Here is a 22,837-nt window from a genome sequence, read left to right as displayed (position 1 = left end):
CCAAATCCTCGCGGCCACTAATGAAAGATTATCTTTCACCGCACCCTCTGCTTCCTTTACTCTCCACAACAGACACCACCACATTCCCCATCATCGCCGTCAACATGGCCGACGAACCGGAATCGCGGCTACTGGGCCTGGCACCTGAACTTCGAAACCGTATCTATGACATGGTCTTCGAGGACAACGAAGTCGACTGGAACAGCGCAACCAGTCCACCTCCAGGATTGTTGCTGGCTTGCAAGCAGACCCACACCGAAGCTATCGGCGCCTGCTACGAACTGTCGACTTTCACCTGCAAGGACTCATGTTTTGCCAGAGATCGGCTATCATGTCTTCCTGTCAAATACAGCAACATCATCAAGAACGTGTGCCTTGGTGCAGCCGACGAGACATGCAGTGGCGAAATTTTCTTGCTTGAGGAGAAGGCATTCAAGGCGCAGCTTTCGCTTCTGCGACTACAAAGCCTGGCGAAAATCAAAGAGGACAAGGGATTGAAGACGCCGGGTGCGATTGGGGCTGTGGTGCGGGTCAAGACATCCCTGGCGGGTGATGAGAAAGTGAAGACCGATGAGCCTTGGTGTCTATTTGCTGGGAAGACATTTCAACTGTCAGGTAAGTTGAACCATTGATGTTGGCTCGATTTGAAGACAGGCGCTGACCAAGATCATAGCCGAGCTTGTTGACCAGGACTTCAGGGACGAGTACGTGAACATGCTGCGCTTCTTCAAGTACGACCATCACATGCCTAGTCGATGTTGGACATGGCTGTGGGGTGGAGAGCGGTGGAATTGCAGATGTCCTATGAAGCCCCAGTGAGAGCCAGCATGGAAAAGCAACGTTGGTACGGCCAGGGCCCAGGGATCGTCGGAATGGGAAGCTGAGTAGAAACAAAAACCCATTTGGCACAAGTCACGGTATCGTTTAGACTCGCCCTGTCATATACGAATCAGCGAGTCTTGTTGTGTAAGCCTGTCACTGCCCTGATGAACCACACGTCACATGACGTTGTTTGTTTGCCTCCTTTCACTTGCTCAGAGTCCTGGCACTCGGCTCATTTCATCTAACTTGACCGACCGCCCACAAACTTTCCTCATCTTCTCCTCGAATATCAACACCACCACTCCGAGAAACAGCGGCGTCTACAACCATGACCGACAAGGCCAAATCACGCCTCCTCTCTCTACCGCCCGAGCTGCGCAACAACATCTACGAACTGGTGTTCACCGACAACGTTGTTCACGTCAACACCAATTGCGTTCTAGCCGCGCCAGGCATCTTGCTCTCCTGCAAGCAGACCTACTCAGAGGCAGTCGCTATCCATTACGCCACCTCGACCTTCATCTGCAGTGACTACCCAACAATCCTCGCCTCGCACCTCCAGAAACTTCCTGCCAAGTTCCTCCAGCGCCTCCAGAATGTCGTCTGCGATGTCGACGACAACGAAAAATGGATTTCTTGCAGCTGTGGGATGGGAGTGGCAGCTACGGGTACGATTTGCTCCTGTGAAGCGAGAGGCCTACTCCTCTCCGCCTTCTGGTCACAGTACAGGCTTTTGCAATTCCGCCAAGTCCTTGAACAGCAGGGTCTCTGTCATCTAGCTCAGAGGGCTAAGAAGAGTGTCGCCCTCGACTATGGGGGAACGATGGTGCACACTCAGACGCCGTGGCAGACGTTTTACGAGACCTTCGCGACTGAGGAGGCTGCTGCGAAGGAGTTCCGCCACCCGCATTTGTTGGAGTACTTCGTCCGCGAGCATGAGTCGGCCATTTCTTGCTGGTGCGGATGGTTCCACGGGCGAAACTTCAGTTTCCGATGCGACTGCCCTGCCGTGAGAGACCCGGTCCACCACAAAGAGGAACACTCGAGCGAAGAGCGTGCTGCATGAGTTCGGTGGAGACGTAAGCATGCAGCGGACACGAGTTCAGGTCTCGGAAGATGGGCAGCGGTTGCAAGTAGAATGGGTTCGGTGGGGAAAGTGTCGACTCAGTGAGGTTAACCATCGGCGGACGAGAGCGGTGAAGCCTCGGTGGCAAGGAGACAGGATGAGTTTTCAGGGACGGATAGTGAAAGATCGAAGATCGAAGAGAGCGAAAGGACCGTCCTGCATAGCACTGCGGTAGTCGTGCGTCAATATCAAAGAAGACCGTGAAGATTCAAATTCAACTCTCCCTCATCAAGCCCCATCAAACCCCTCCCTCGCCAACCTCCCAAACTCCAACTTCATCAACAACCGATCCACACCTCCCCCCTTCCAAACCTCAAAATCTCCCTTCTCCCCCGGCCTCAAATCCAAATAACGCATCGACCCAATCCTCTCATGATCCAGCTGCCTCAAACGATTGACCACAGACTTGAGATCGCTGTCCACCTTCTTCCTCGCCCGATCGAGCTCGAGACTGATCCGCTGCTCTTCTTGGGCAGTGTATGACGTCGAGTCTTCGGTTTGGTCTTCGAGGTCGAGTTTTTGTTGGATTTCGAGTAAGCGGGAGAAGAAGGCGATGAGGTTGTCGACGTTGCCGAGGAGGGAGCGGAGTTCTTTGGTGTATGAAGCATCCGTCAAGAGTAATGAATATGTCAGAGCGGCCAGGAATGTGCGATGACCAGACGCCAGTGTCTCTGGGTCTCGTTGAGATCTCGATTCGGGATCCTCGTGGACGCTGCTAAATGAATTTTCCGGGTCGTATGTCGGCGCTGGAGATTCTACCCACTGCTGAAAGTGATCGCATGAGCCCTTCACAATCTCGCCCTCGAAGAACGCAGCCGTCTCAGAAAGTAGGAAGATTGCTGCGCTGCACGTGGCCCAGACTTTACGTGTGGTGGTGTTGCGCTTGTTCTTGCGACTCCTGTCTAGGGTGCGACTGACTGGATGCTCTCTTCTAGCAGGCGTCCGGCGCCACAGCTCACTAAGTCTGTGATGGCCGCGTCGAATCGCAAGGAGGTAAGAACTGATCTTTGAGTAGATCGAGATGTCGTGCGAGGAAAGAAAGAGGTCTAGTGGCGAGGTGACTGTCATGCCGAGCTCCGTGGCCGAAGGGAAGAGCAAGTCGTTGAATGGTGTAGGTGCCATCTCTTGGGCTGAAGCATATGATCCATCAGATGTCGATGGGCGAGAAGCATTCGCCTTTGGAGCTGCTAGAGAGACGTGGATCTGCGCATGTTCCAGCAGCTCGTCGGCCACTTCTTTATCTTCTGCCGCCAACGACCTCCAGACTTGCTGTAAGCTTTGGTTGAGTTCGGTATCTTTAATGCTCAGCCCCTGCAAAGCTTTCGCCGGTTCTTGCTGTAACAGTGACCCCATGCTTTGCTGTCGAGACTGTAGCTTTGCCTCAGCCTCTGTGATAAGGCCAGCGGCGAACTCGCCGTGGGCAAGAAGCAGATACTGCCTCAAGCAGGAGAGATTCTTCAAGGTCACCTTCATCGGCAGAAGATGCTGCAGTACATTTTGTGACAGAGACAAGCGCATCGCGGCCACGGTCCTGGATAGCTGAGACGGAATGATGGGCAGAGATAGCGAGGAGAGCATCCGCAAGTGATCGCTTGCTATGGTGCCCTTCTTTTCTGACAGTGCTGTGAGTTCGTGGTTCGTACGCAGAAGATTTTGAGCTTGATTCAACGACTTTCCAATGAACAGGATCGAGGAGGCAGTGGCCGGGTTGACAAAGTCGGGTAGAAGATTGGTCTGCTTCTTGAATGTATGGTCCTTCTCGGTGTGGATGAAGAAGTCGTGCCCTTTCAAAGATGGAAGTTTTCCGTATATGATCCAGGACGACAATTGTCTGAGCCAAGCAGTCTCTGCTACCCTCGATAGCTCAGTCGCAGCCTCTTCGATCTCGGGATATCCAGTCCGAGCTTCAGCTCGCAACTTGTCAATCAACAGAGCACTCGTGCATTCCGATGTCGGTGTTGTTGCGCTGCGGTGGAAGTCCTTGGGAGTCAACATGAAGCAGGCCACTTCCCAGTACCAGGCCATGCGGCGATGCCAATCATCGAACTCCCCCACGACGGCAGCCAAAGGCACAATTTCATAGGCTCCTACCAGGCTTGCATCTCGCTTCAGGATCTTGCTCTCGACGTCGAGAATACGTTGCTGGAACCGATCCAAGTGCGTCTGGAGGATTGACGCTGCTACCGCCTTGCAAATTATAGATGTATGCTTTGAAGATACGTTTCGAAGGTGTCGCTTCAGTCTTCGGTGTAGCTGAGATAGTCTGCCAATTGATCGTAAGAGAGCCCGCTCTGATGGAGAGAGCAGAGGGAAGTCTTCGCTGGGCGGCGCTCCAGATGTGGATGGTTGCTCCGCGAAGAGGGGAGATGGGTGGCCGGATAAGGCCAGCAGGACTTCGTGGAGCATCTTAGCAGATTATTTGGTACGCCGGAAGGGAAGCAAGGCAGATCGATTCCTCTGTTTGTTGAACATATGTCAGAATACGGTGGATACGCGGAGTTGTTTGTAGTCGAGAAGTCTGAGTAGAAGACCCGAAGGCGCGTGTTGGGAGTCCCTGGAAAACGCGTCGGTCGTCTAGGGAAGGGTAGAGAAGAGCGCAAGTGCCAGCGGACGTCTTCAATTATCTGTCCTCACAGCCATGAGGCTCTCAGCATGTGATCTGGAGCGATCTCCGGGGACGTGTAAGTGAATGTATTGGTAGGTTCTAGCGCCTCGAATAATGGTGCTGCGGTGTGCAAAGCACAAAGCACGGGCCACTGTGCACAACATCTAGACCCCTCTTCTTCAGGCAAGCTCTCCACCGCAATTGCTCGGACGACGACAGCTGCACAAGGCGGGCAGCTCTGGCCTGCCGCCACTTCCACGCGGTGTGTCTTGCTTGTACAGGATCGATTCGTCTTTCTTGAAAACTGTCCCTTCGTAATATAAGTCCTGAGGCTTTGACGCTGTACGACCTAATCCTCCGAGCACAACCTCCTAGACTACGCCAACGTCATCGCGACTCCGCCCAATCGCTCACCCATTGAACGCCTACCGCTTCTCTGCTACAAGCTCCCAGCTCAACACAATCATTCGCGAATATGCAGAACATTCGAGCCAAGATCAAGAGGAAGCTGTCTCTTCACGACAAGAACCGTACACTACCCTTCTGTAAGGTCTGTACAATCCAAGCTAACCTTACAAGCCAACCTCGATGAACACCAAGAGCCGGAAGATATCGATGAGGAGACTACGGGTCACCTGCACCGAGAGATTGAGAAGGCCGAAGAGGAAGGTCACCCGCAAGGCAAGCCAGGAAGCTTCTTGAACAAGCTCGTGAGTGATTCAATCTCAAATAAAATGAGCTCCTGGTGTTGAGCTCTTCGCACAGATCATGCATGGCAACAAGAAGACCGAGGAACAGATGGCGAGGGAAGCTGCTGCGAATCAGGGCTCCAAGACAACGTAACGAGCGGATGATACTGTCAGGGACACAGGACGAGACACTGCATAAGAGAGGGCGTTGGCATACAAACAGGCATGACAGAAATGGCATGAGCACCGTGAGCTAGACACTATGATATGGATACGATTCCACTGCGCTTGGTGTCAGTCATTCATTCATTGCTATTGATCTGAGCTCGCTCCTGATATTCCGCCCAGAGCCAGCTGATCCACGCACTCAAGCCTGCTGATACCACCAGCTCCATCCAAGATCACGCCAAAGCCTTCACACTCGACAAGGCGCATTCCACAGGCCCTTCGCTCATGATCTGACCCGGCCCACGAAACCACCTCGCGGACTGACTAGATCTCACAACTCCATTCTCATCCCTCATACACCCAACCACCATCACTTGAGCCGCATTCACCATTCCCAGCTTCGCGAACATCTCCCGAGCGTCGAGCATCTCACGCTCCAAGCCTATCAAAGAGAAAAGAGGATGCCATTTCCGAATAGTCCGGATGAGATCACGATGAGGAGGTAGCAGCGCTTTCAGCCAGCGCTCGAGCTGAGGTAGGTTGTGATACTGAAAGATGGTTTCCGAGAACCAGATACTCGCCGTCTCCTTGCGGATTTGGTGGCAGACGTGCAGAAGAGGCGGGACTTTGAGCTGCGAGCGGATGTAGCATTCGTGCAGCATGTCGTGAATGCAGAAGTGGCTGTCTTCTTCTAGGACCTGTTCGTAGATTACGTTTCTGAGCTCTCCTGGTAGGCGGAATAGCGGGGAGGATATGGCGGTGGCGGTGGGCTGGATGTCTTCCATGGCTTGAATATGGGCTGACGGATGAATAGGTTGCGCTTTTTCCAATGTGTGAAACGATTCGTTTCTGGCTGTCGTCAATGTTGAGAAGAGGAGAAGAGAAGATGGTCTGCATGGAGCTCTAGATAGGAGGTCCTGTGGATCCCAAGACGGAAGGAATGTGGGGTACGTCATGAGCCTCGGGAAGGCACAGGAGGCGTGGGATGGCCTGATATATCAACAGATATATTCTTCAATGTAAGTCTCGACCTCAATGACCAGATGTACGGATCTATAGTAACGTGAGCAACAGGACATCACAAAACTCCCAAATCCAACTCAACGCCAACAGTATGCCCCATCGCTTCTCCTCGATCAACCCCTCTCCTTCCACCCTCCACCAACAACACATTCACCCCGTAACAAGATACGGCCTAACCAACGGACACGCCCCATAATCCGCCCCCGCCCTCATCCCCACCATCCAATTCCGATCCCCCTGATAACAATCCTCAAAACTCTCCCTCGCCTGATCGAACGGGTTCTGACACTGCAGCACACAAGTCTCCCCAGGCCCCCCAACAACCCCACACGTAATAGCCTCCTCGTCCTGAAAAGCGAAATTCTGCGCCCGCAACTTATCCGCTACCCCGGTGCCTAAGATGGTCGCCGCGTAGCCGTTGGCTGGATTCCCCGCGTGCGCGACGACGAGGGCGTTGGATGTGGCGTTCCAAGTGAAGGTCGTGGCGGTGGTGGCTGTGTCTGCTGCGAAGACGAGGAGGGCGGTGGAGAAGAAATCTGTTCCGCCGGCTGGGTTGGGCGTTAGGAGGTATTTCCCCGTCACGGTGCCGCCTGAAGCGAGGATCCGAAAGGGGGTATTCTGGTAGGCGGCTGTGGCGACGGCGTAGCGGATTGAGGTCACGGAGGCGGTGGTTATGGTGCTGAGGGTTGTGGTGGATGTGAGGCGTTTTGTGGAGGTGGATGTTGTGGGGAGGAGGGTTGTGAGGGTGGGCGTGAGGGTTGTTATGGAGCCGGACTGGGAAGGGTTAGTGAGAGGTGATGCAGACGGGTGGGAAGAGGACTTACCTGCACAGTCGTCCAAACCGTCGTAAAACTCGTCACCGTACTCGTCACCGGCGTCCCATTTCCCCCTCCACCCCCAGGACTCCTCGGCCCCGCCGTAACCCCAAAACACCCACACGCCGACGAGATCTGCTCCGAATTATGCTGCCGCGAGAAACATCTCGGCTTCTTCTCCTTGCATCTCTCCCCAGCTCCGGGCTCTCGCTTCTGAGGAGGAGGACTCGACAGGTCGGCGGGTGCGGCGCATTTGGTGATGTCCGGGGCGTTGACGATGGTGGTGCTTGTGCCGGTTATGGTGGAGGTGTAGACTGTTGAGGTGCTGGTTGCGATGCTTGGGAGTGGTTAGTGGAGGTTGTGCCGGGGAGAGGGGTGGATAGGGTGGCTGGCGTACAAGGAGGTTATTTCCGCGTAGAGGGTGCTGGGAAGAGGTTAGTATTTTGTTCTCGGAAGATGGGGGTTGTTGTGGCTTACGTTGATTTTGTGACCGTCTGAGCAGGTGCCGTGCTCGTCAAAGTGGCGAAATTCGTCGACGTCGACGTGATCGTCCTTCGAACATCAATCCCCTGCTCTCTTCCCATCAAAATCCCAAGACTCACGAAGTAACAGTCGTAAACACCGTCGACGAACCACCTGAAGAACCCCCTGACCCGCTCGACGTCAAGCCTTATCCCCGTCAGCCATCGTCTCAATCCGTTGTTCTTGTTGGATCATACTAAGATACGCCGAGCAATACTTCGTAACCGAAGCCATCTGCGTCGACCTCGCACAGCGACTCTGGACTTTAGTGCAGTTGACAGAGCACGAAGGACGTCCATCCCTTGCGTCGAGTTCGAGGAGTGGGGTCGCGAGTGCTCCGGTGAGGAGGGCGGCGAATGTGAGGAAATACATGCTTGACAAAGAGATGACTTTCTTGGAGAGGGAGTCGCTGCATACTGATGAGGGATGAGTACGAACTTATATTGACGCTGGACTCTGCTTATGGTAACAGCAACATGAGAGCGCTTGGTGGAGAACCAGGTCCTTCCGAATTGGGAAGGAACTGAAAGGGCGCTAAAGGCGGGAGGGACCGCGGATGGCTTGCAGGTGAAAGTTTGATGGGGCCTGGCGGGCTTGGCGTGGCCCTTTCTGGACTTTGGGTCTGTTGCTTGATGATGTGAGCGTAGTACATCCAAAACAGCTTCGCTGATGAAGTGAGGTTTGGCTGTGGAGTATGTGACGGCCGGATGGCTGGGAGGTGCGCGCGAGGTGACATTCTGGGCTTTCTGTGCGGACGCTTTGAGCGGCGAGAAGGCGGTTTGCAGAGAGTGTCAGCAGGGTTGTGGTTACACGGGCATGCATTTGATGGCTTGGTGCAGTGCTGTGAGGAAAGACTCAGGTTGCTTTCATGCCAGCTGGGGGAAGCTTTTTGCTCTCGACAGCCAACAGCCGTTAATGATCCTGCTCCTGCTACACAACACAAGCCTGGGCCGTGTCAACTGACCTCGCATCTTCTCTGCATTCATACTCGCGTCTGTTCCCAACGTACCCAGCCAGTCCTCCATCTCACTCACGCTTCTCCTCCTCATCCTTCCCCTGCACCTCACTCAACCTAATCCAACAAACCTCCGGCAACTTCTCCCCCTCCTTATAACCCGGATCATACGCCGCCCTTATAACCCCGTCCCCAAACAACCTCCCCTCTCCCCCAACAAATCCGCCACAACCTGCAGCCAAAGCCTCGCCGACCAAACATTCTCATACGTCCGATACTCGATCTTGCGAAAGAACTTCAGATGCTCCTTATCGATGATCTTGAGACACTGCGCGAACGTCGAGGCTGAGGAGTGGCAGATGAAGGTCGTCTTGGAGTAGAAGAGACCCGCGGCTTCGTGCCGGATTTGGCGGCTGGTTCGCAGGAGGGCGGGGACTTTGAAGCGTTTGGGGGCGCCGTGGTGGGTGCCGCAGTGGAGGATTGGGCTGAGGCAGATTGATTCTTGAGGGGTGAAAACGAGGTGGTAGATTTCGTTGCGGATTTCGGGTGGCAGGCGGAAGAGGTGGCATTTGGGGTTGTTGTCGTTGGACGTCTGGTGTGTCATCGTTGCTGCTGGTCTCTCGCCACTCGGGGTGGGCTTGGGGAGGCGAAGGGATGCGATGATGCACTACGGTGAGTGCGAGAAGAAAGGGAATATGTTTGGAGGTCATGATGAAGAGGTAGTACGAAGTGAGGGTGAGTAAAGTGAAGTGAGATCTGCCTTTCTTTCACATGATTTCTCACTTATAACTCTACTTCACTCGAGTCTTCTGTCACCAATTGAATCCAGGCAGCAGCAGTCTTCAAGTATGCCATTTCAAGCAGCCGTGCAACCACAGGACGCAAGTCATAGTATCCTGCCGATCCCATCCTTATCCAGCTTCAAATTCTCCTTCTGGGTGCGCATTCAAGCAAGGTACTCGCTACCGTCGGAGTAGTCGAGGGCTAAATTCCAATCAGCATTGGTCAAACTTGTTCAAAAGGACTGTCACATACTGGCGTCGCTGTCGGTGTCGTCGTTCGGCAGTAGAGAGTCGCTCGAACTGCCCTCATCCTCCGTCGAAGCGCTTCCAGATGAGACTTGCATGCGAGGCATGGAGACCGTGGTAGTAGCAACACCGCCACCGATCTTCTTGCGCATCGTAACCTTGATATCCTTGCGCAAAGTACTCTTCAGCAAGCGCACACCCTCATGGCAGCTGACCTCAATAGCTTGCTCGGATAGCTGGATGCCAAGAGCATGAATCTTGTGATACACCTCCTCGAGGGACTTGCGCGCAAACGAAGGCTTGCCGAAGCTGGGCTCGTCCTTCAAGTTGGCGATCTTGGCCGTCTTGTGGTTGCCTAGGAAGACGAGGAATTCAAGCAGCTTGTCGCTGCCGTCGTGGAAGTAGAAGGTGGCGTTGGCGTACCAGACGCTTTGTGTCTCGCAGCGGACTTGACGGGAGACTTGGAGGACAGGTGGCTCCTGGTAGGACGGGCAGCGGTTGATGCACCAGCGACACTCGCGGGTTCGGCGCTTGCGGGTGCATTGCTCGTTGTCGTCTTCCAGAGTGTAGTGCCAGATGGTGTTGCGGACTTCGGTGGAGAGCGAGAAGATGGTCGTCTTCTTTTTCGCTACTTTTGCTTTCGCCATGTTGACTTGACAGTTGAGGGAGTGTTAGGGTGGAGCGAGTGTGTGTTGATGGAAACGAAATTGGAGGGGTTGAGTCAAACAGCGCGCGGCGATTGTTGTTGAGGAAGGTACGGAAGTCGCTCCTTCCTGTTCAAGTGGTCCACCAAAAGCTCGTGTGCTACCGTACAAACCTCTCCAGTTCCGTTCCTCCATTTCATCAACCCTTGTCATCTTTCAACCTCAAACGCACAAACCAAAAGGAAACGAGTCCATGGAAATTTTAGCTCCACGCTTTGAACGAACGATTTTCACTTACCGCGATCACTTACCGATTTCCAGAGCATTGACCTAGGGGCAGAATCTCATACCTTGCCAGTTTCTTGCGCACCGTGATAATGCCACTTCATACTTCTTCGTAGTACGAGTACGCAGTTTGTGCGGAAATGGCAAAGACCACTCCGCGGGCTCCAGGCTCCGTGACGTGGGCTTCAAGCACACCAGAGTAGCCTTTTGCCTGCAGCGTAGCAAACATGAGACTGATCCAGCCCCAAGCGTTGACACGAAATGCCCAAGGGCCGACGAGTCTGCTATATCGGATCTTGTCGGTGTTACCTTTGCCAACGATGGCCTTGAGCTGTCGCATCTTGCTTGCGCCGTAGTCGAAGCGAGCGGTCGCATACCAAAGTTGCTCAGCCTCAAGACGGATTTGCCGGCATGCCTGGAGGAGTGGTGGGAATGCTTCGATGCGGTCGGCTTGCATGCTGCTGCATTTGTGGTCTTCATTCCATTTGAGCTGCAGTTGGTGATCCAGGCAGACTGGTGTCGCGAGGGCGTATTCGTAGATGTTGAGTCTCAATTCTGGCGGCAGGTCCATCAGACGGAAGGGCCGGTGTGGCAATTCTACTGGGGCGTCGTTCTTAGGCTCTGCCATTGTTGCGTTGCAGACGGAAGTCCACCTGCGCGTGGTGATGCTGAAGTCAGAGTTCACAAACGGCAGCAAGATTGTTTTGACGCCATGGAGCGCAATTTGAGAGGAGCAGGTTAGCCGACGTTGCTGCCTCAGGCCAAAATAGGACCGTCTTCTCAACGCCGTGTTCTCTTACACCTACTAGCACTTTCGCCGGGTATACTACATCGTTCTTCTGCTTATGAGGCAGCTCTTATCAAGTCCTTACTGGAGGTCTACGCTGCGACATAACATATGTATACTTTGAGAAATCGACTCCAAGCAAACTCATCTTGAGGGACTAGACGCTTCGAAGCTCGGCCACGTACCCACGGCCTTCTTCCCACTCTTCTATCGAATGGTACCTGCATACGCGATTTGAAGACTTTGCTAGAGCTGTACCACATCATCACCAGCCCTCGGCCACACACGCAATTGTGGCATATGTACCGTTCGGTTCAGCCGCCCGGAACAGAAACGATCCGCCGAAGTCACCCATCAAACCGAAGCAGAATCTAATGCGAAAGACATCATTCGTTGGCCGTCGGCAGGGCATATGCAGGTTCGGTAATGCCATTAAAACACGCGTAAGGCTAAGCACTTCGATATGAGCTTGTCTAGACTGCGTATCGCTCTCAGCCACTGTGCCCCAATCATGTCGGCCACGGGCACACTTCGACCGCGGATCACGGCTGCTTCGAGGCATGTACGATGGCGACGGAGACCACCGTCCAAACAGACATTCCTCCGATAGCGACTGCCCTTTCTCTCCGCTATGTCGCTTCTTATTCTGCTATATATGAGAAGTCGGAACGCCAGGCCCTTCGCCACGCATCCTTCGTGACTTGTGCTGTACAGCGAGAGAAGGGAGCGTTGCTTTCACGAACATCCCGCCATGGCTTCTTACAAGATGTTGCCACTCCTGGCGGCTTCGACTGTACTGGCTGTCAACTATCCCACGATCCCCTCAGACCGGACGACTCCAGTCCAACAACGACTCGCCATCAACGCTCCGAATGGTATATTGAGATAAGCTACGCTGGATTTTCCCATTCACTGATTTCTATAGCGATGTCAATCGGCTGGAACACTTACGAAAAGCTCAACGGAAGTTACTGCGTCCAGTATGGAACTTCCAGCACAAGTCTCACTTCACAAGCCTGCTCGGACAGCTCGACAACCTATGCAACATCTCGTACATACGGCAACGAAGTGACAATGACCGGACTTCAGCCGGCCACGACATACTACTACAAGATCCCGTCCACCAACTCAAGTGTGGAGCACTTCCTCAGTCCTCGTACTGCTGGTGACAAAACAGCCTTCAACATGGATGTTGTGATCGATCTAGGCATCTATGGAGCTGACGGTTACACTACTACGAAGAGAGACACGATCCCGCAAATTCAGCCCGAGCTCAACCATACCACGATTGGAGCACTTGCCAGGACTGTCGATGACTACGAGTTTGTGATACATCCAGGCGACTTTGCGTACGCAGACGATTGGTACGAGAAGCCACATAACCTTCTCGACGGCAAAGATGCATATCAAGCCATTCTCGAAGGCTTCTACGACCAACTCGCCCCGATTGCTGCCCGAAAGGGGTACATGGCGTCTCCTGGAAACCACGAGGCTGATTGCCAGGAGATCCCGTACACAAGTGGACTGTGCCCCGAGGGACAGAAGAATTTCACCGATTTTATGATGCGATTTGGTAGGACCATGCCCACGGCCTTTGCTTCCTCATCTTCCAACACCACCGCGCAATCGAGCGCGACGAAAGCACAGCAGCTTGCACTCCCGCCTTTCTGGTACAGCTTCGAATACGGTCAGGCCCATATTGTCATGTTCGACACCGAGACAGACTTTCCGGATGCACCAGATGGGCCAGGGGGCAGCGCACACTTGAACGGCGGCCCCTTCGGCAAGCCAAACCAGCAAATCGACTTCCTCAACGCGGACCTAGCAAGTGTTGACCGCAGCGTCACACCATGGCTTATTGGTGCTGGTCACAGGCCATGGTACAGCACTGGAGGTGGCGGTTGCGATCCTTGCCAGACAGCCTTCGAGTCCATCTTTTACAAATACGGCGTCGACCTTGCAATCTTCGGCCATGTGCACAACTCGCAGCGCTTCTTGCCCATCTACAACGGCACGGCTGACCCCGCGGGCATGCAAGACCCCAAGGCGCCGATGTACATTGTTGCAGGCGGTACTGGAAACATCGAGGGCTTGTCAGCGGTCGGCGACAACGCGACAGCGAATGCTTTTGCCTATGCGGATGATTTCAGCTATGCCACAGTCAAGTTCATCGATGCAAATCACCTGGGGGTTGACTTCATGCAGTCGAGCACCGGAAACGTATTGGACAGCAGCGTGCTTTTCAAGTCGCACAACACTTCCTTCGTGGTGCAGACATCATGAGATATGAGCAGGTTGGCAATGTAGAAGCGATTTCACCGCACAACAGTCTCGAGAACGTTCATCTTGAATCCTGATCTCATCGCAGGTTTTCTCCCAAATGGTATGAGAATGCTCTGGAGTCCGCCTCTGAACAACCGCCGGGATCTCCGAGTCATTCTTCAACAAGCCTCGAACTCGTCTTGTCCCGCATCGTCCCGTGTGCGTTGTTCATAACGGCTATAACGGGCGTCTAGAAGAATCCCAAATCCAGCAGTAATGAACTCGACCCAGATTACAACCTTCAAGCATAATATCTAATCGTGTTACTGAAACGATTCGAGGCCAGCGATGCGATAATGGAACGTGTGAGTTCGTAAAGTACAAGAGGGTTCTTTATTGACAACATAAATGTTCGCAGTCCAGCAGATGTGATTCGCGCACCGATCCTTCACCGTGCATTGACAACTTCCGCATGGGGCACAGCCCCTAACGTTTCCAATCAAAGACAATCTCCACGTTCTGGCGAGGCTCTGGGCGCACGTGGCCAGTGGTGTGCATGTTCTTCTGCCGAACGTTATAGGGCGAGAACAAGCCTGACCCAGAAGCCTATACACAGATTGTAGCTTGGCAAGGATGGAAGGCTGTCGTGGCTGGCTGGACGAAGAGTCTCGATGTTGACGCCTATCGGATACAATACCTTCAAAGCAAAGAGGTGCTCTTCGATGTCGACTATATATTTGGCCAAGGATGCCCATCAGTCAAAGAATCATCAGCACACAGCAACACCCAGGATTCCAATAGTCCCTCGTTGCCATTCTCTCCCGCCATCGTCCACTCGTTACAACGATGCGCTCGTTCACTCTTTTGGCCTTAGTCGGCGGAGCCGCTGCATCTCCTGCCGTCAACTTCAACGCAGCCTTCTGCTCTGCGGTTACGAACGTCATTTCTGCTGCCAAGCAGCAAGCTACGGCGACGTCGTTTTGCTCCTCATACCTGTCTATACCGCTGAAGACGACTACGGTCACATCGACCACTTACACTTCGTGAGTTTCTTTCCTACAGAGGAAGCTTGAGATCGTACTGATTTCACGCACAGAACGTATACAGGTGTCTCAACAAAGACTACGACGACTCAAGTGGTTATCGCTCCAGTAGTCACCGACATGGCCATTGCCTCGACTACTTCTTTCACCACGACGTAAGCTATCCAAGTTCATCTCTAGCACGCAGTACTAAGAAGCTTCCAGGACATTCACCGATACCTCAACCACAACCACCGATACCACTTCCGTCCTTGCCACGTCGACAGTCTCTTCCTGCTCGGACCCATTGAACCCGCCATCCAAGCTCAAGCAGCGAGCTCTCGCTCCAATCGTCAAGCCAACTGCGTTGACGTCCTATGCCCTCGGAGCACCAGTCTCTTCGGCTTGTAGCTGCCTTTCCATTGCTCCGTCTACGACTACGGTCACTTCGGTGACGTCTTTGGTTAAGACTGTTTCTACTACGACTAGTGTGAGTATATCCTACCACATTCTCAGAGCAAGGACTAACAGAACCAGGTCGGGACAACAACCACAACAACCCCCCACACCACCTCAACCAGCATCTCAACCCTCATCTCCGCCATCAGCACAACAACCACAACCTGGACCAGCGTCCAGGCAACAACCACAACGGGCACCACAACCATCGTCTCCCTCCCGACCTTCAAAATCGAAGTCGTCGGCGGCTGGAACCAAGGCTCTTACGCCCAAGTCCAATCCTACGGCTCCAGCCTCGGCGTCGCCCTCTCCGGCGGCGCCTCCTCCTCCGCCTCGACCTTCTACCTCTCCGGCACGAACCTCGTCATCGCAGATGGCGCCAACGCCGGCGATATCGCGGAAGAGGATCCCACCAAGTACAGCGGCGACACGGAGCTGGTCATGTTCGACGACGTGGCGGATGTCGCGGCGAATGCCAATGCGGATGTGCTGCAGTGTAGTATTGCGTATGAGGCGGCGGATGGGAGTTGTCCGTTGACTTGTGCGGTGCAGGGCGGGACGCTCAATTTTGATTGTGGGACTTGGTGGAGGATTCAGCAGCCGGGGTTGGATCAGTATTGTAGTAATACTTTTAGGACGTTTGCTTTGTGAGCGGTGGAAAAGAGGGTATGCATGTATGAGGGATGGGGTTATGATTGTTAGAGATAAACAGGTATACACTGAACGAAACGTTTCCTTAGCTACGCTTTGACGACGTCGACGATACTCATCTTAAACGCTTCATTGTAGGTGATGACACTCTCAATCTTCAACCCAGATCTCGACAAAACCTCTCTCCACTGCTCCTCAGATCTCTCCTGCCCACCAGACATCGTCAGCATGCACATATCCGCCTGCGTCACAAACCACGGCGCCCCCGTCTCCGGAACCACCCAGTCGTCGATCAAGATATGGCTCTCAGGTCCCATAGCACTAACAGTATTCTTGAGAATCTCAACAACTTTCTCATCAGGCCAGTCCTTCAGCACGCGGCGGAAGTAGTAGAACTTCGCCCCTAAAAGTTACACACACGTACATCAGCAAACACCACTCAAGCAACCCGAGCGAAGTACATACCTTCCAAAGGCTGCCTCGTAAAAAAAATCATACACCATCCCCTCCACCCCCTCCGGCAGCACAGCCCTCCGCACCGCATACTCCAACTCCTGCAAAACAACCCTCCCCTTCAATCCCGGACACGCCTCCTTGAGCGCCACACACTGCGCGCCCATCGCCCCGGCCACATCAACGAACACGACGTCCTCCTCGTTCTGCAAACCCTGACTCATAGACTCGATAGGATAATACCTCCAAAAATCCTGCGGTTCCGCCTCGATCAAAGAGAGATGTGCTTTGAAGAACTGCATATGTTCCGGGTGTGTGGACATCCATTGGAAGAGGGTTCGTCCGCTGGATTCGTGGCCGCGGAGGAAGGGCGTGTCGTGCATGTCTTGCGGGTTTGCGTACTTCGTGTCTTTCAGGAAAGCTGGCAAAGCGGCGAAACCTGGGCCTAGGGCGTCGTTCATCAGGATGCCCGCTTGGACGGTCGGGAGAGCGAGGTTGTGCGTGACGGTGTTGGGGGCGTAGGTGGTGGGGGTGGGGTGGGCGATGTGGCCCAGGGAGGCTTGGTGGCGGAGGAGGCGGGTTAGGAGGGATGGGGAGGCGGTTGTGTGGTTTGAGATTTGTTCGATCCTCAAGGGCTTTTTGGATTCGGCGAGGAGGTTGTAGATTTTTAGGTCGATGCAGACGCGGATTGTGGAGAGGTTGTTGGACTGTGTGGTGAGGTGCGTTAGTGATTGTTGCTTGAGAGGAGGGATGGAGGAAGAGCACAGCATAGCAGAGTCGCTGCGAGGTTTCTAGGGGCGTCTCGAGCGAGTACTGAAGGTCTCGGAGAGTGTCGATTAGTTGTCTTCTGGTTTTGGTGCTGATGTTTGTTGCTGCATTTTGGACGGCGGTCGTCAGGGACGTGAGGGTCGATTCGATGGTCATGATGACGGCCTTGTTGACTCAAACTGTCCGGTGTCAATACCAATGATAGCGCTTGGCAACGAGGCTATATATCATTCACTCAATGCCTCGTTAAATCCTACGCGAATCCGAAGCCCAAAGGCTGGCTCGGCCGGTTTGAGTGAGCAGCACCCGAGCATTTACTGTGCCTACGACTTCGTGCGTTTGGTGGCGCTTGTACTTGTGATTCTGGAGCATGAAGCGAGGATAGTCGTCAAGATTGGTCTTCGTTCCAGTTGCATCTACCTACGCAAGTGCCACTTTTGGCATTCATCCCAACATTCGTAGGCACAACTGAACTTCCATCGCTCGTTTCGAGCACCAGATTCTCGCTGACAGTTGCGAGGTTGCTCATGTGATGCATCTCAGTTGGGCTTGTTGGAACTGGAATTCAAAGTCAGCATCGCACTCAACAGTCACATCAATGAGGTTCAACTTACACCTGAATGATATCCTTCCGCACCGGAACACCGTATCCTCTGAAGTCCTGGAAGAAGCCCAAACGCTGCTGCTCCTCGTTCTTTCTCTTCTTATCCTCCGAGTCCCACTTCACAGTAATAGCACCCAACGCCATTCTAGCCTCTTGTCGGATCTTGCTCAGCCACATCTTCGCATACATGGGAGCGCTGCAGCCGACTCTGAACTCGCTGTAGTACACACCGATGGCCTCACGCCGGACATCGTAGCTGGACTGGAGGAGTGCCGGCGGCTTGACCTTCCAGGTGCTGGCGTGCGAGAAGAATGGCCTCGGAGCGTGGCCTTCGACGCCCTTGGGGAAGAGCGCGTACTTGTAGATCATCTTGCGGACTTCGGGTGGGAAGCTGAAGACGGTCTTGGTGCGCTCGACCCAGATGTCTCTGCCTTTTGGTGCTCGACGGGTGTGCGGGTACTGTGGCGTCTTCGATCCGTCTTGGTAGTGGTGCCAGTCCCAGTCGTAGTCCATTTCGTCCTGCCAAGAAGCCCATTTCGTGGTGGAGCTCTGTTGAGGCTTGACGCTTTCTGGATTGGTAGCGTGCTGGTCTGCGGCCAGAACGCCCTTTTCGTCCTCATCGTCACCGAACAAGGAGCCGTCGAACAAGGAGTCGAGCGGACTGGAAGGCGCCATGACAGCAGTCTCAGGCTCGACTTGCTCTGAAGCAAGCGCCTTTTGGCTTGCCGACTGGTTGCTCTCATCATCCTCATCATCGTCGAACAAAGAGTCTAGCGATTTGACGGCTTTCTTTGGACTAGTCTTCTGCTGCTCTGTGGCCAGGGTGTTGTTGTCGTCCTCATCGTCACCGAACAAGGAGCCGTCAAACAAGGAGTCAAGCGGGCTGGAAGGGTCCACGGCGGCAGTCTTTTGCTCGGCCTGCTCTGAAGCAAGTGCCTGTTGGCTCGCCGACTGATTGCTCTCGTCATCCTCTTCATCGCCGAACAAGGAGCCGTCGAACAAGGAGTCAAGCGGGCTTGTTGCGTGCTGCTCTGCAGACTGACTGTTCTGGTCAACCTCCTCCTCGTCGAACAACGGGTCCAGCGTCTTGACCAGCCTAGTGGCAGGAGTCTCGGGCTCGGCATTCTCTGAAGCAATTGGTTGCTGCTTCTTTGAAGGCTCGTCGTCAGAAGGTGCGTGGTCCGCAAAGCCCTTCGCTACCTCTTCTTGAAGCCTCTCAGCGCCTTCATCAAGCTCGTCGGCCGCAAAAGACTTCTTTATGTCCTCTTCAAGCTGCTTGGCAAAGAGTTCTTCGTCGTCGATGTCGGGCATGGGGTTCTTGATTGGCTCGGTAGCACCTTGATCAGGCTCATCCTCCGCAAAAGCCTTCTCTACCGCCTCTTCAAGCTTCTTGGCGTAGGCTGCTTCGGCGTCGAAGACCTGCGTTGGCTTCTCGATTGGCTTGGTAGCACCTTCAGCAGGCTGGTCCTCTGCAAAGGCCTTCGCTATCTGGGACTCGAAGTCATCTGCGTCCGGCTCATCGTCGTCGAGAACGCGCTTGGACTTCTTAATTGGCTCGGTAGCACCTTTGACCGGCTCGTCTTCTGCGAAGGCCGTGGCAGTCTTGTCTTCAAACTCATCGGCGTCGAGCTCATCGTCGTCGAGGACTGGCACCTTTCTCTTGGTTGGCAAGGTAGGCGATGGGCGGCGATCTGAAGTCACTCCGGTCTTCTTTTTTGCTGCACCTGTTGACGCTTCTCCTTGCTTCTGACGCTTCTTCGCTTTTCCTTCGAGGTTCTTATCACGACGATTGCCACCACTAGTCTTGCCACTCGTGTTTGGACCTTGAGTAGGGACGGCGGGAGCTGGTTGTGCTTGTTTAGGGTTAGGTTTGCCTGCGCCGTTGTTGCTTGTCGATGGCTGTTGTCCTGTGACCTTCTTGACGCGCTTATCATCGGCCGGCTTGCGAAGCTTTCCGAAGTTCATGTTGAAGCTCGTTGGTATGAAGATGGTTGGTTTGTTACAGAATGCTGATCGTCGCTCTTGTTGAGTTCTCAGAAGTGTGCTGTGAAATGCCGTCCAGCGGCAAGGTGGTTGGGTTGGGTAGTGTGTTGTTGGCGAAGTCGAAGATGTCAGATGAGCGCAATGTCGGTGAGGATGTTGTTGTAAGTTGTCGAAGAAGATCAGAATCGTCTGGACTGAAGAAAGTCTGCCACAATAGTAGTCAGTTGGTCAATAGGCACAATACTCACAATAGCAAGCACGGGCCTCAATCTGAAACACCTGCCAGGTGAACTTCACATGCTGCCAAGCCACGTGGAACAGCTCGGAAGAGTCACGCGTTGTCAGCGTTTGTCGGGCGAAGAGCAGAGATGTATTGAAACAGCTTTTAAATACAAGTGGCAAGCAAATACATGGAACAAGCGCTCAGTATGCAACCGCAGTCCAGAGGTGTCCCTGGAGCTCGACGCCGGTTATGCTATTTTTACAGTGGTGGTATCTTTTGCAGCCGTTTACTCGTTGATCTTTGCCAAGATGCTGTTTGATGTCAGTGATGCTCCTGTTCAATGGCAACTCGTTGCACTTACTCGTGGTCTCTGAAGATAGAGAACTCATCCTCGCCAACCTTGATCGGGCTTCCACCGAACTGTATCTCCATCAGCACCTATTCTCTTCACACTGCACTGTTCTCATCTCTTACCTGTGGGATCAAGACCTTGTCACCTGCGCTCACACCCATTGGTATCCGCTTGCCGTCCCTGTCCAATGCTCCTGGGCCAACAGCCAGCACCTTCGCCTCGTTGAGCTCCTTCACGGCGGTCTCTGGCAGGAAGATACCCCCGGCAGTCTTCGCTTCGGCCTTTGCGCGCTGGACGAGGACACGGTCGAGGAGGGGGGCGAGTGCCTTGATGGATTTAAGAGTAGTGGCCTGTAATCCAGTCGCATTAGCTCTGCGGCGATGTATGATCATCAATTCATCTCACCATTTTGTTGAAGTATCGGATTTGGAAGCGCTTCGTTCGATGGAGATGATTTCGGGAGTGTTGGAAGGGAGTTGGAAGCGTGAGATGGGAAGAGAAGCGATGGCTGGCGTATAGAAAAGTCTGGAAGATGAAGCTCAAGCTCGGGCTTGAAATGTTCATGCCTGAGGCACCAATATCTTGCTTTTACCGAGATGCGTCTGCTTTGCCGGCGCTATTCCTGGACAAGCACAATCCAACGACATGTCTTCCCCCAGTATCGATTTGCGCCCAAAGTGCGTTGGTACGACTGGCGATGTATTCTCGGAGCCAATACACAACGCCGGCAGGGTCGAAGGGAGATCGAACCTATTCCGCCACGCCACGTTCAGTGCAGACGGGACGACGATAGTCACCCAAAATGAAGACAATTGCCTGAGATCCTTCGTACTCCCCGTGGACCTTCTCGACGAGCGCGATGAGCTGCATCAACTGCAGCCGTATTGCGACTATCAGCCTGCCACGAACATCCAAAGCTTCTCCCTCTATCCCAAATTCGACCTGGGAGACACATCGACGACATTGGTCCTCTCGGCGAGTGCCGATGTTCCCATCACACTGAGAAATGCGTTGGACTACGAGACCGTCTACGCAGTCTACCCATTCATCAATGACAGAACCGAAGAGTACCAATCAGCAAGAAGCCTGACTTTCACTCCGTCAGGCTCTTGCTTCATCGCCGGTAGCCACAATGTTATCTCGGCGTATGATGTCGCTCGCCCAGATTCTGGCCCTATCAGCCAATACATACTGAGTTCACGCCGAGGAGCCGTGAAAACGGATGCGCTCCGCCTGAAAAGCAGAGCATGGGTCTCCGCGATGAGGCTGAGCAGTGATGGTCTGCTTGCAATCGGCACTACGGAACGAGAGATCGCGCTATTCGAGAACCATGGCCTGGGCCGATGTCTATGTACCTTTCGATTGGAGAGTCGTCAGGGTACTGGTGTGACTGGGCTTCAGTGGAGTCCATGTGGGAGGTATCTTCTGGTCGCAGAGCGTTCCAGCGACGCCATCCAAGTGTTCGACATTCGGGATACCAAGCAAGAAGTTGGCAGATTAGTCGGTCGAAATGCAGCAACTCCCCAGGTCCTTGACATAGACGTCGTGTCGACAGCTGATGGCTTCGAGGCGTGGGCAGGTGGCATTGATGGACACGTGAAGGTATGGTCAAATCCTGGATCGAAAGATGCGCTTCATTTGCCTGATGCCAACTTGGATATGCATCGATGTGAGTATTAATTTTTTACCTTCTGAAATATCTTGCTGACGTCTTGCAGCCCCAGTTTCAAGCGCGGTATTCCATCCTTCTGGCTCTGTCCTGGCTTCATGCTCCGGCGAACGAGGGGCTTTCGATAGTTCCGACAGTGACAGCGATAGCGACAGCGACAGTAATCCTAACCAAACCAAGCCTCTGGAATCCGACAACACGCTGAGGATTTGGTCAGTGTGACCACTCTTGGGGCTGTCCGCGCTGGTTGCTCAACAATACAAGGCATCATGGAAGAAGTGACAGAGGAACTTGCTCTCCACTTGCAGCCCAGATGCTCATAGGACCTGACCAAGCGATCTTGTGAAGCAGGGCTACTGGTATCGCCACATGCCATACGTTGTGGCATACACAGATCCACCCTAGAATACTGGGCTCGGCGCCTTCACAGAGCAAAGACAGTACCCACCAATGCATAAATACCACATTGGCAAGCCTGCAGAACCTACAGCCGCCGAATCTCTTCTGCCAACGCCGCCAAATTCCAGGACTTCATCCTCAACCGCCAGCACAGCTACTCTCCCAACCTCGACATGAACCAGTGGTACATCAACGGGCAGCGGGTGCCAAATAACCAAGTCGTCCGCCAACATCCAGGCTACATTGTACGCCCCCAGCATCCTCAGTATCTCCTTACCCCTTCCCAAATACCTACTAACACGTGCCCAGCCATGGCAGTCCTTCTCCATTGTGGGTGACCCCTCCTTCACAGGCCAGTCCATATACCCCTATCGCGACGCCGGTGGTGGACCCAGGAGGGTCGCGCCTAATTGGATTTTCAATGCGCCTGGGAATGCACTGCCGTGGCAAAACTATCAGAATTACCCGTAGGGCGGTGGGTTTTGATCCATGGCACGGGGAGATATTGGGTGGTGGTGAAGTT

At 53.8% G+C, this 22,837-nt stretch overlaps 13 protein-coding genes across 13 annotated transcripts; 5 read left to right on the top strand and 8 right to left on the bottom strand.

The window, feature by feature from the left end:
- Positions 1–104: 104 nt before the first annotated feature.
- Positions 105–819, top strand: M409DRAFT_58113 (uncharacterized protein; the record flags this gene model as incomplete). The annotated part of the gene is made up of 2 exons (XM_033813823.1): positions 105–615; positions 674–819. The coding sequence occupies 2 exons, from the start codon at positions 105–107 to the stop codon at positions 817–819; spliced, it is 657 nt and encodes a 218-aa protein (XP_033663594.1).
- A 119-nt stretch (positions 820–938) lies between these two features.
- On the bottom strand, positions 939–4,354 carry M409DRAFT_68982 (uncharacterized protein; the record flags this gene model as incomplete). Its single annotated transcript, XM_033818077.1, has 2 exons — positions 939–978; positions 2,208–4,354. 2 exons carry the CDS (start codon positions 4,352–4,354, stop codon positions 939–941), a joined length of 2,187 nt encoding a protein of 728 aa, XP_033663593.1.
- Positions 4,355–5,028: 674 nt separating this feature from the next.
- On the top strand, positions 5,029–5,396 carry M409DRAFT_26939 (uncharacterized protein; the record flags this gene model as incomplete). The annotated part of the gene is made up of 3 exons (XM_033808342.1): positions 5,029–5,083; positions 5,133–5,263; positions 5,319–5,396. The coding sequence occupies 3 exons, from the start codon at positions 5,029–5,031 to the stop codon at positions 5,394–5,396; spliced, it is 264 nt and encodes an 87-aa protein (XP_033663592.1).
- A 247-nt stretch (positions 5,397–5,643) lies between these two features.
- M409DRAFT_26938 (uncharacterized protein) lies at positions 5,644–6,195 on the bottom strand (the record flags this gene model as incomplete). Its single annotated transcript, XM_033808341.1, has 1 exon — positions 5,644–6,195. The coding sequence occupies one exon, from the start codon at positions 6,193–6,195 to the stop codon at positions 5,644–5,646; it is 552 nt and encodes a 183-aa protein (XP_033663591.1).
- Positions 6,196–6,583: 388 nt separating this feature from the next.
- On the bottom strand, positions 6,584–8,142 carry M409DRAFT_58110 (uncharacterized protein; the record flags this gene model as incomplete). The annotated part of the gene is made up of 5 exons (XM_033813822.1): positions 6,584–7,207; positions 7,258–7,585; positions 7,646–7,672; positions 7,726–7,917; positions 7,988–8,142. 5 exons carry the CDS (start codon positions 8,140–8,142, stop codon positions 6,584–6,586), a joined length of 1,326 nt encoding a protein of 441 aa, XP_033663590.1.
- A 761-nt stretch (positions 8,143–8,903) lies between these two features.
- Positions 8,904–9,329, bottom strand: M409DRAFT_26936 (uncharacterized protein; the record flags this gene model as incomplete). The annotated part of the gene is made up of 1 exon (XM_033808340.1): positions 8,904–9,329. The coding sequence occupies one exon, from the start codon at positions 9,327–9,329 to the stop codon at positions 8,904–8,906; it is 426 nt and encodes a 141-aa protein (XP_033663589.1).
- Positions 9,330–9,671: 342 nt separating this feature from the next.
- On the bottom strand, positions 9,672–10,400 carry M409DRAFT_26935 (uncharacterized protein; the record flags this gene model as incomplete). Its single annotated transcript, XM_033808339.1, has 2 exons — positions 9,672–9,709; positions 9,761–10,400. The coding sequence occupies 2 exons, from the start codon at positions 10,398–10,400 to the stop codon at positions 9,672–9,674; spliced, it is 678 nt and encodes a 225-aa protein (XP_033663588.1).
- A 382-nt stretch (positions 10,401–10,782) lies between these two features.
- M409DRAFT_58108 (uncharacterized protein) lies at positions 10,783–11,310 on the bottom strand (the record flags this gene model as incomplete). The annotated part of the gene is made up of 1 exon (XM_033813821.1): positions 10,783–11,310. The coding sequence occupies one exon, from the start codon at positions 11,308–11,310 to the stop codon at positions 10,783–10,785; it is 528 nt and encodes a 175-aa protein (XP_033663587.1).
- Positions 11,311–12,220: 910 nt separating this feature from the next.
- M409DRAFT_68980 (uncharacterized protein) lies at positions 12,221–13,752 on the top strand (the record flags this gene model as incomplete). The annotated part of the gene is made up of 2 exons (XM_033818076.1): positions 12,221–12,344; positions 12,395–13,752. The coding sequence occupies 2 exons, from the start codon at positions 12,221–12,223 to the stop codon at positions 13,750–13,752; spliced, it is 1,482 nt and encodes a 493-aa protein (XP_033663586.1).
- An 825-nt stretch (positions 13,753–14,577) lies between these two features.
- Positions 14,578–15,863, top strand: M409DRAFT_58106 (uncharacterized protein; the record flags this gene model as incomplete). Its single annotated transcript, XM_033813820.1, has 4 exons — positions 14,578–14,774; positions 14,828–14,929; positions 14,979–15,243; positions 15,291–15,863. The coding sequence occupies 4 exons, from the start codon at positions 14,578–14,580 to the stop codon at positions 15,861–15,863; spliced, it is 1,137 nt and encodes a 378-aa protein (XP_033663585.1).
- Positions 15,864–15,952: 89 nt separating this feature from the next.
- M409DRAFT_68979 (uncharacterized protein) lies at positions 15,953–17,240 on the bottom strand (the record flags this gene model as incomplete). The annotated part of the gene is made up of 3 exons (XM_033818075.1): positions 15,953–16,258; positions 16,364–17,023; positions 17,082–17,240. 3 exons carry the CDS (start codon positions 17,238–17,240, stop codon positions 15,953–15,955), a joined length of 1,125 nt encoding a protein of 374 aa, XP_033663584.1.
- A 3,011-nt stretch (positions 17,241–20,251) lies between these two features.
- M409DRAFT_37368 (uncharacterized protein) lies at positions 20,252–20,638 on the bottom strand (the record flags this gene model as incomplete). Its single annotated transcript, XM_033810719.1, has 2 exons — positions 20,252–20,314; positions 20,369–20,638. 2 exons carry the CDS (start codon positions 20,636–20,638, stop codon positions 20,252–20,254), a joined length of 333 nt encoding a protein of 110 aa, XP_033663583.1.
- A 253-nt stretch (positions 20,639–20,891) lies between these two features.
- M409DRAFT_68978 (uncharacterized protein) lies at positions 20,892–22,137 on the top strand (the record flags this gene model as incomplete). Its single annotated transcript, XM_033818074.1, has 2 exons — positions 20,892–21,915; positions 21,965–22,137. 2 exons carry the CDS (start codon positions 20,892–20,894, stop codon positions 22,135–22,137), a joined length of 1,197 nt encoding a protein of 398 aa, XP_033663582.1.
- Between the last annotated feature and the right edge of the window lie 700 nt (positions 22,138–22,837).

The sequence above is a fragment of the Zasmidium cellare genome (genome assembly GCF_010093935.1).
Source record: "Zasmidium cellare ATCC 36951 unplaced genomic scaffold M409scaffold_34, whole genome shotgun sequence".
Classification (NCBI taxonomy): domain Eukaryota; kingdom Fungi; phylum Ascomycota; class Dothideomycetes; order Mycosphaerellales; family Mycosphaerellaceae; genus Zasmidium; species Zasmidium cellare.
This window is presented reverse-complemented; position numbering and strand designations above follow the sequence as displayed.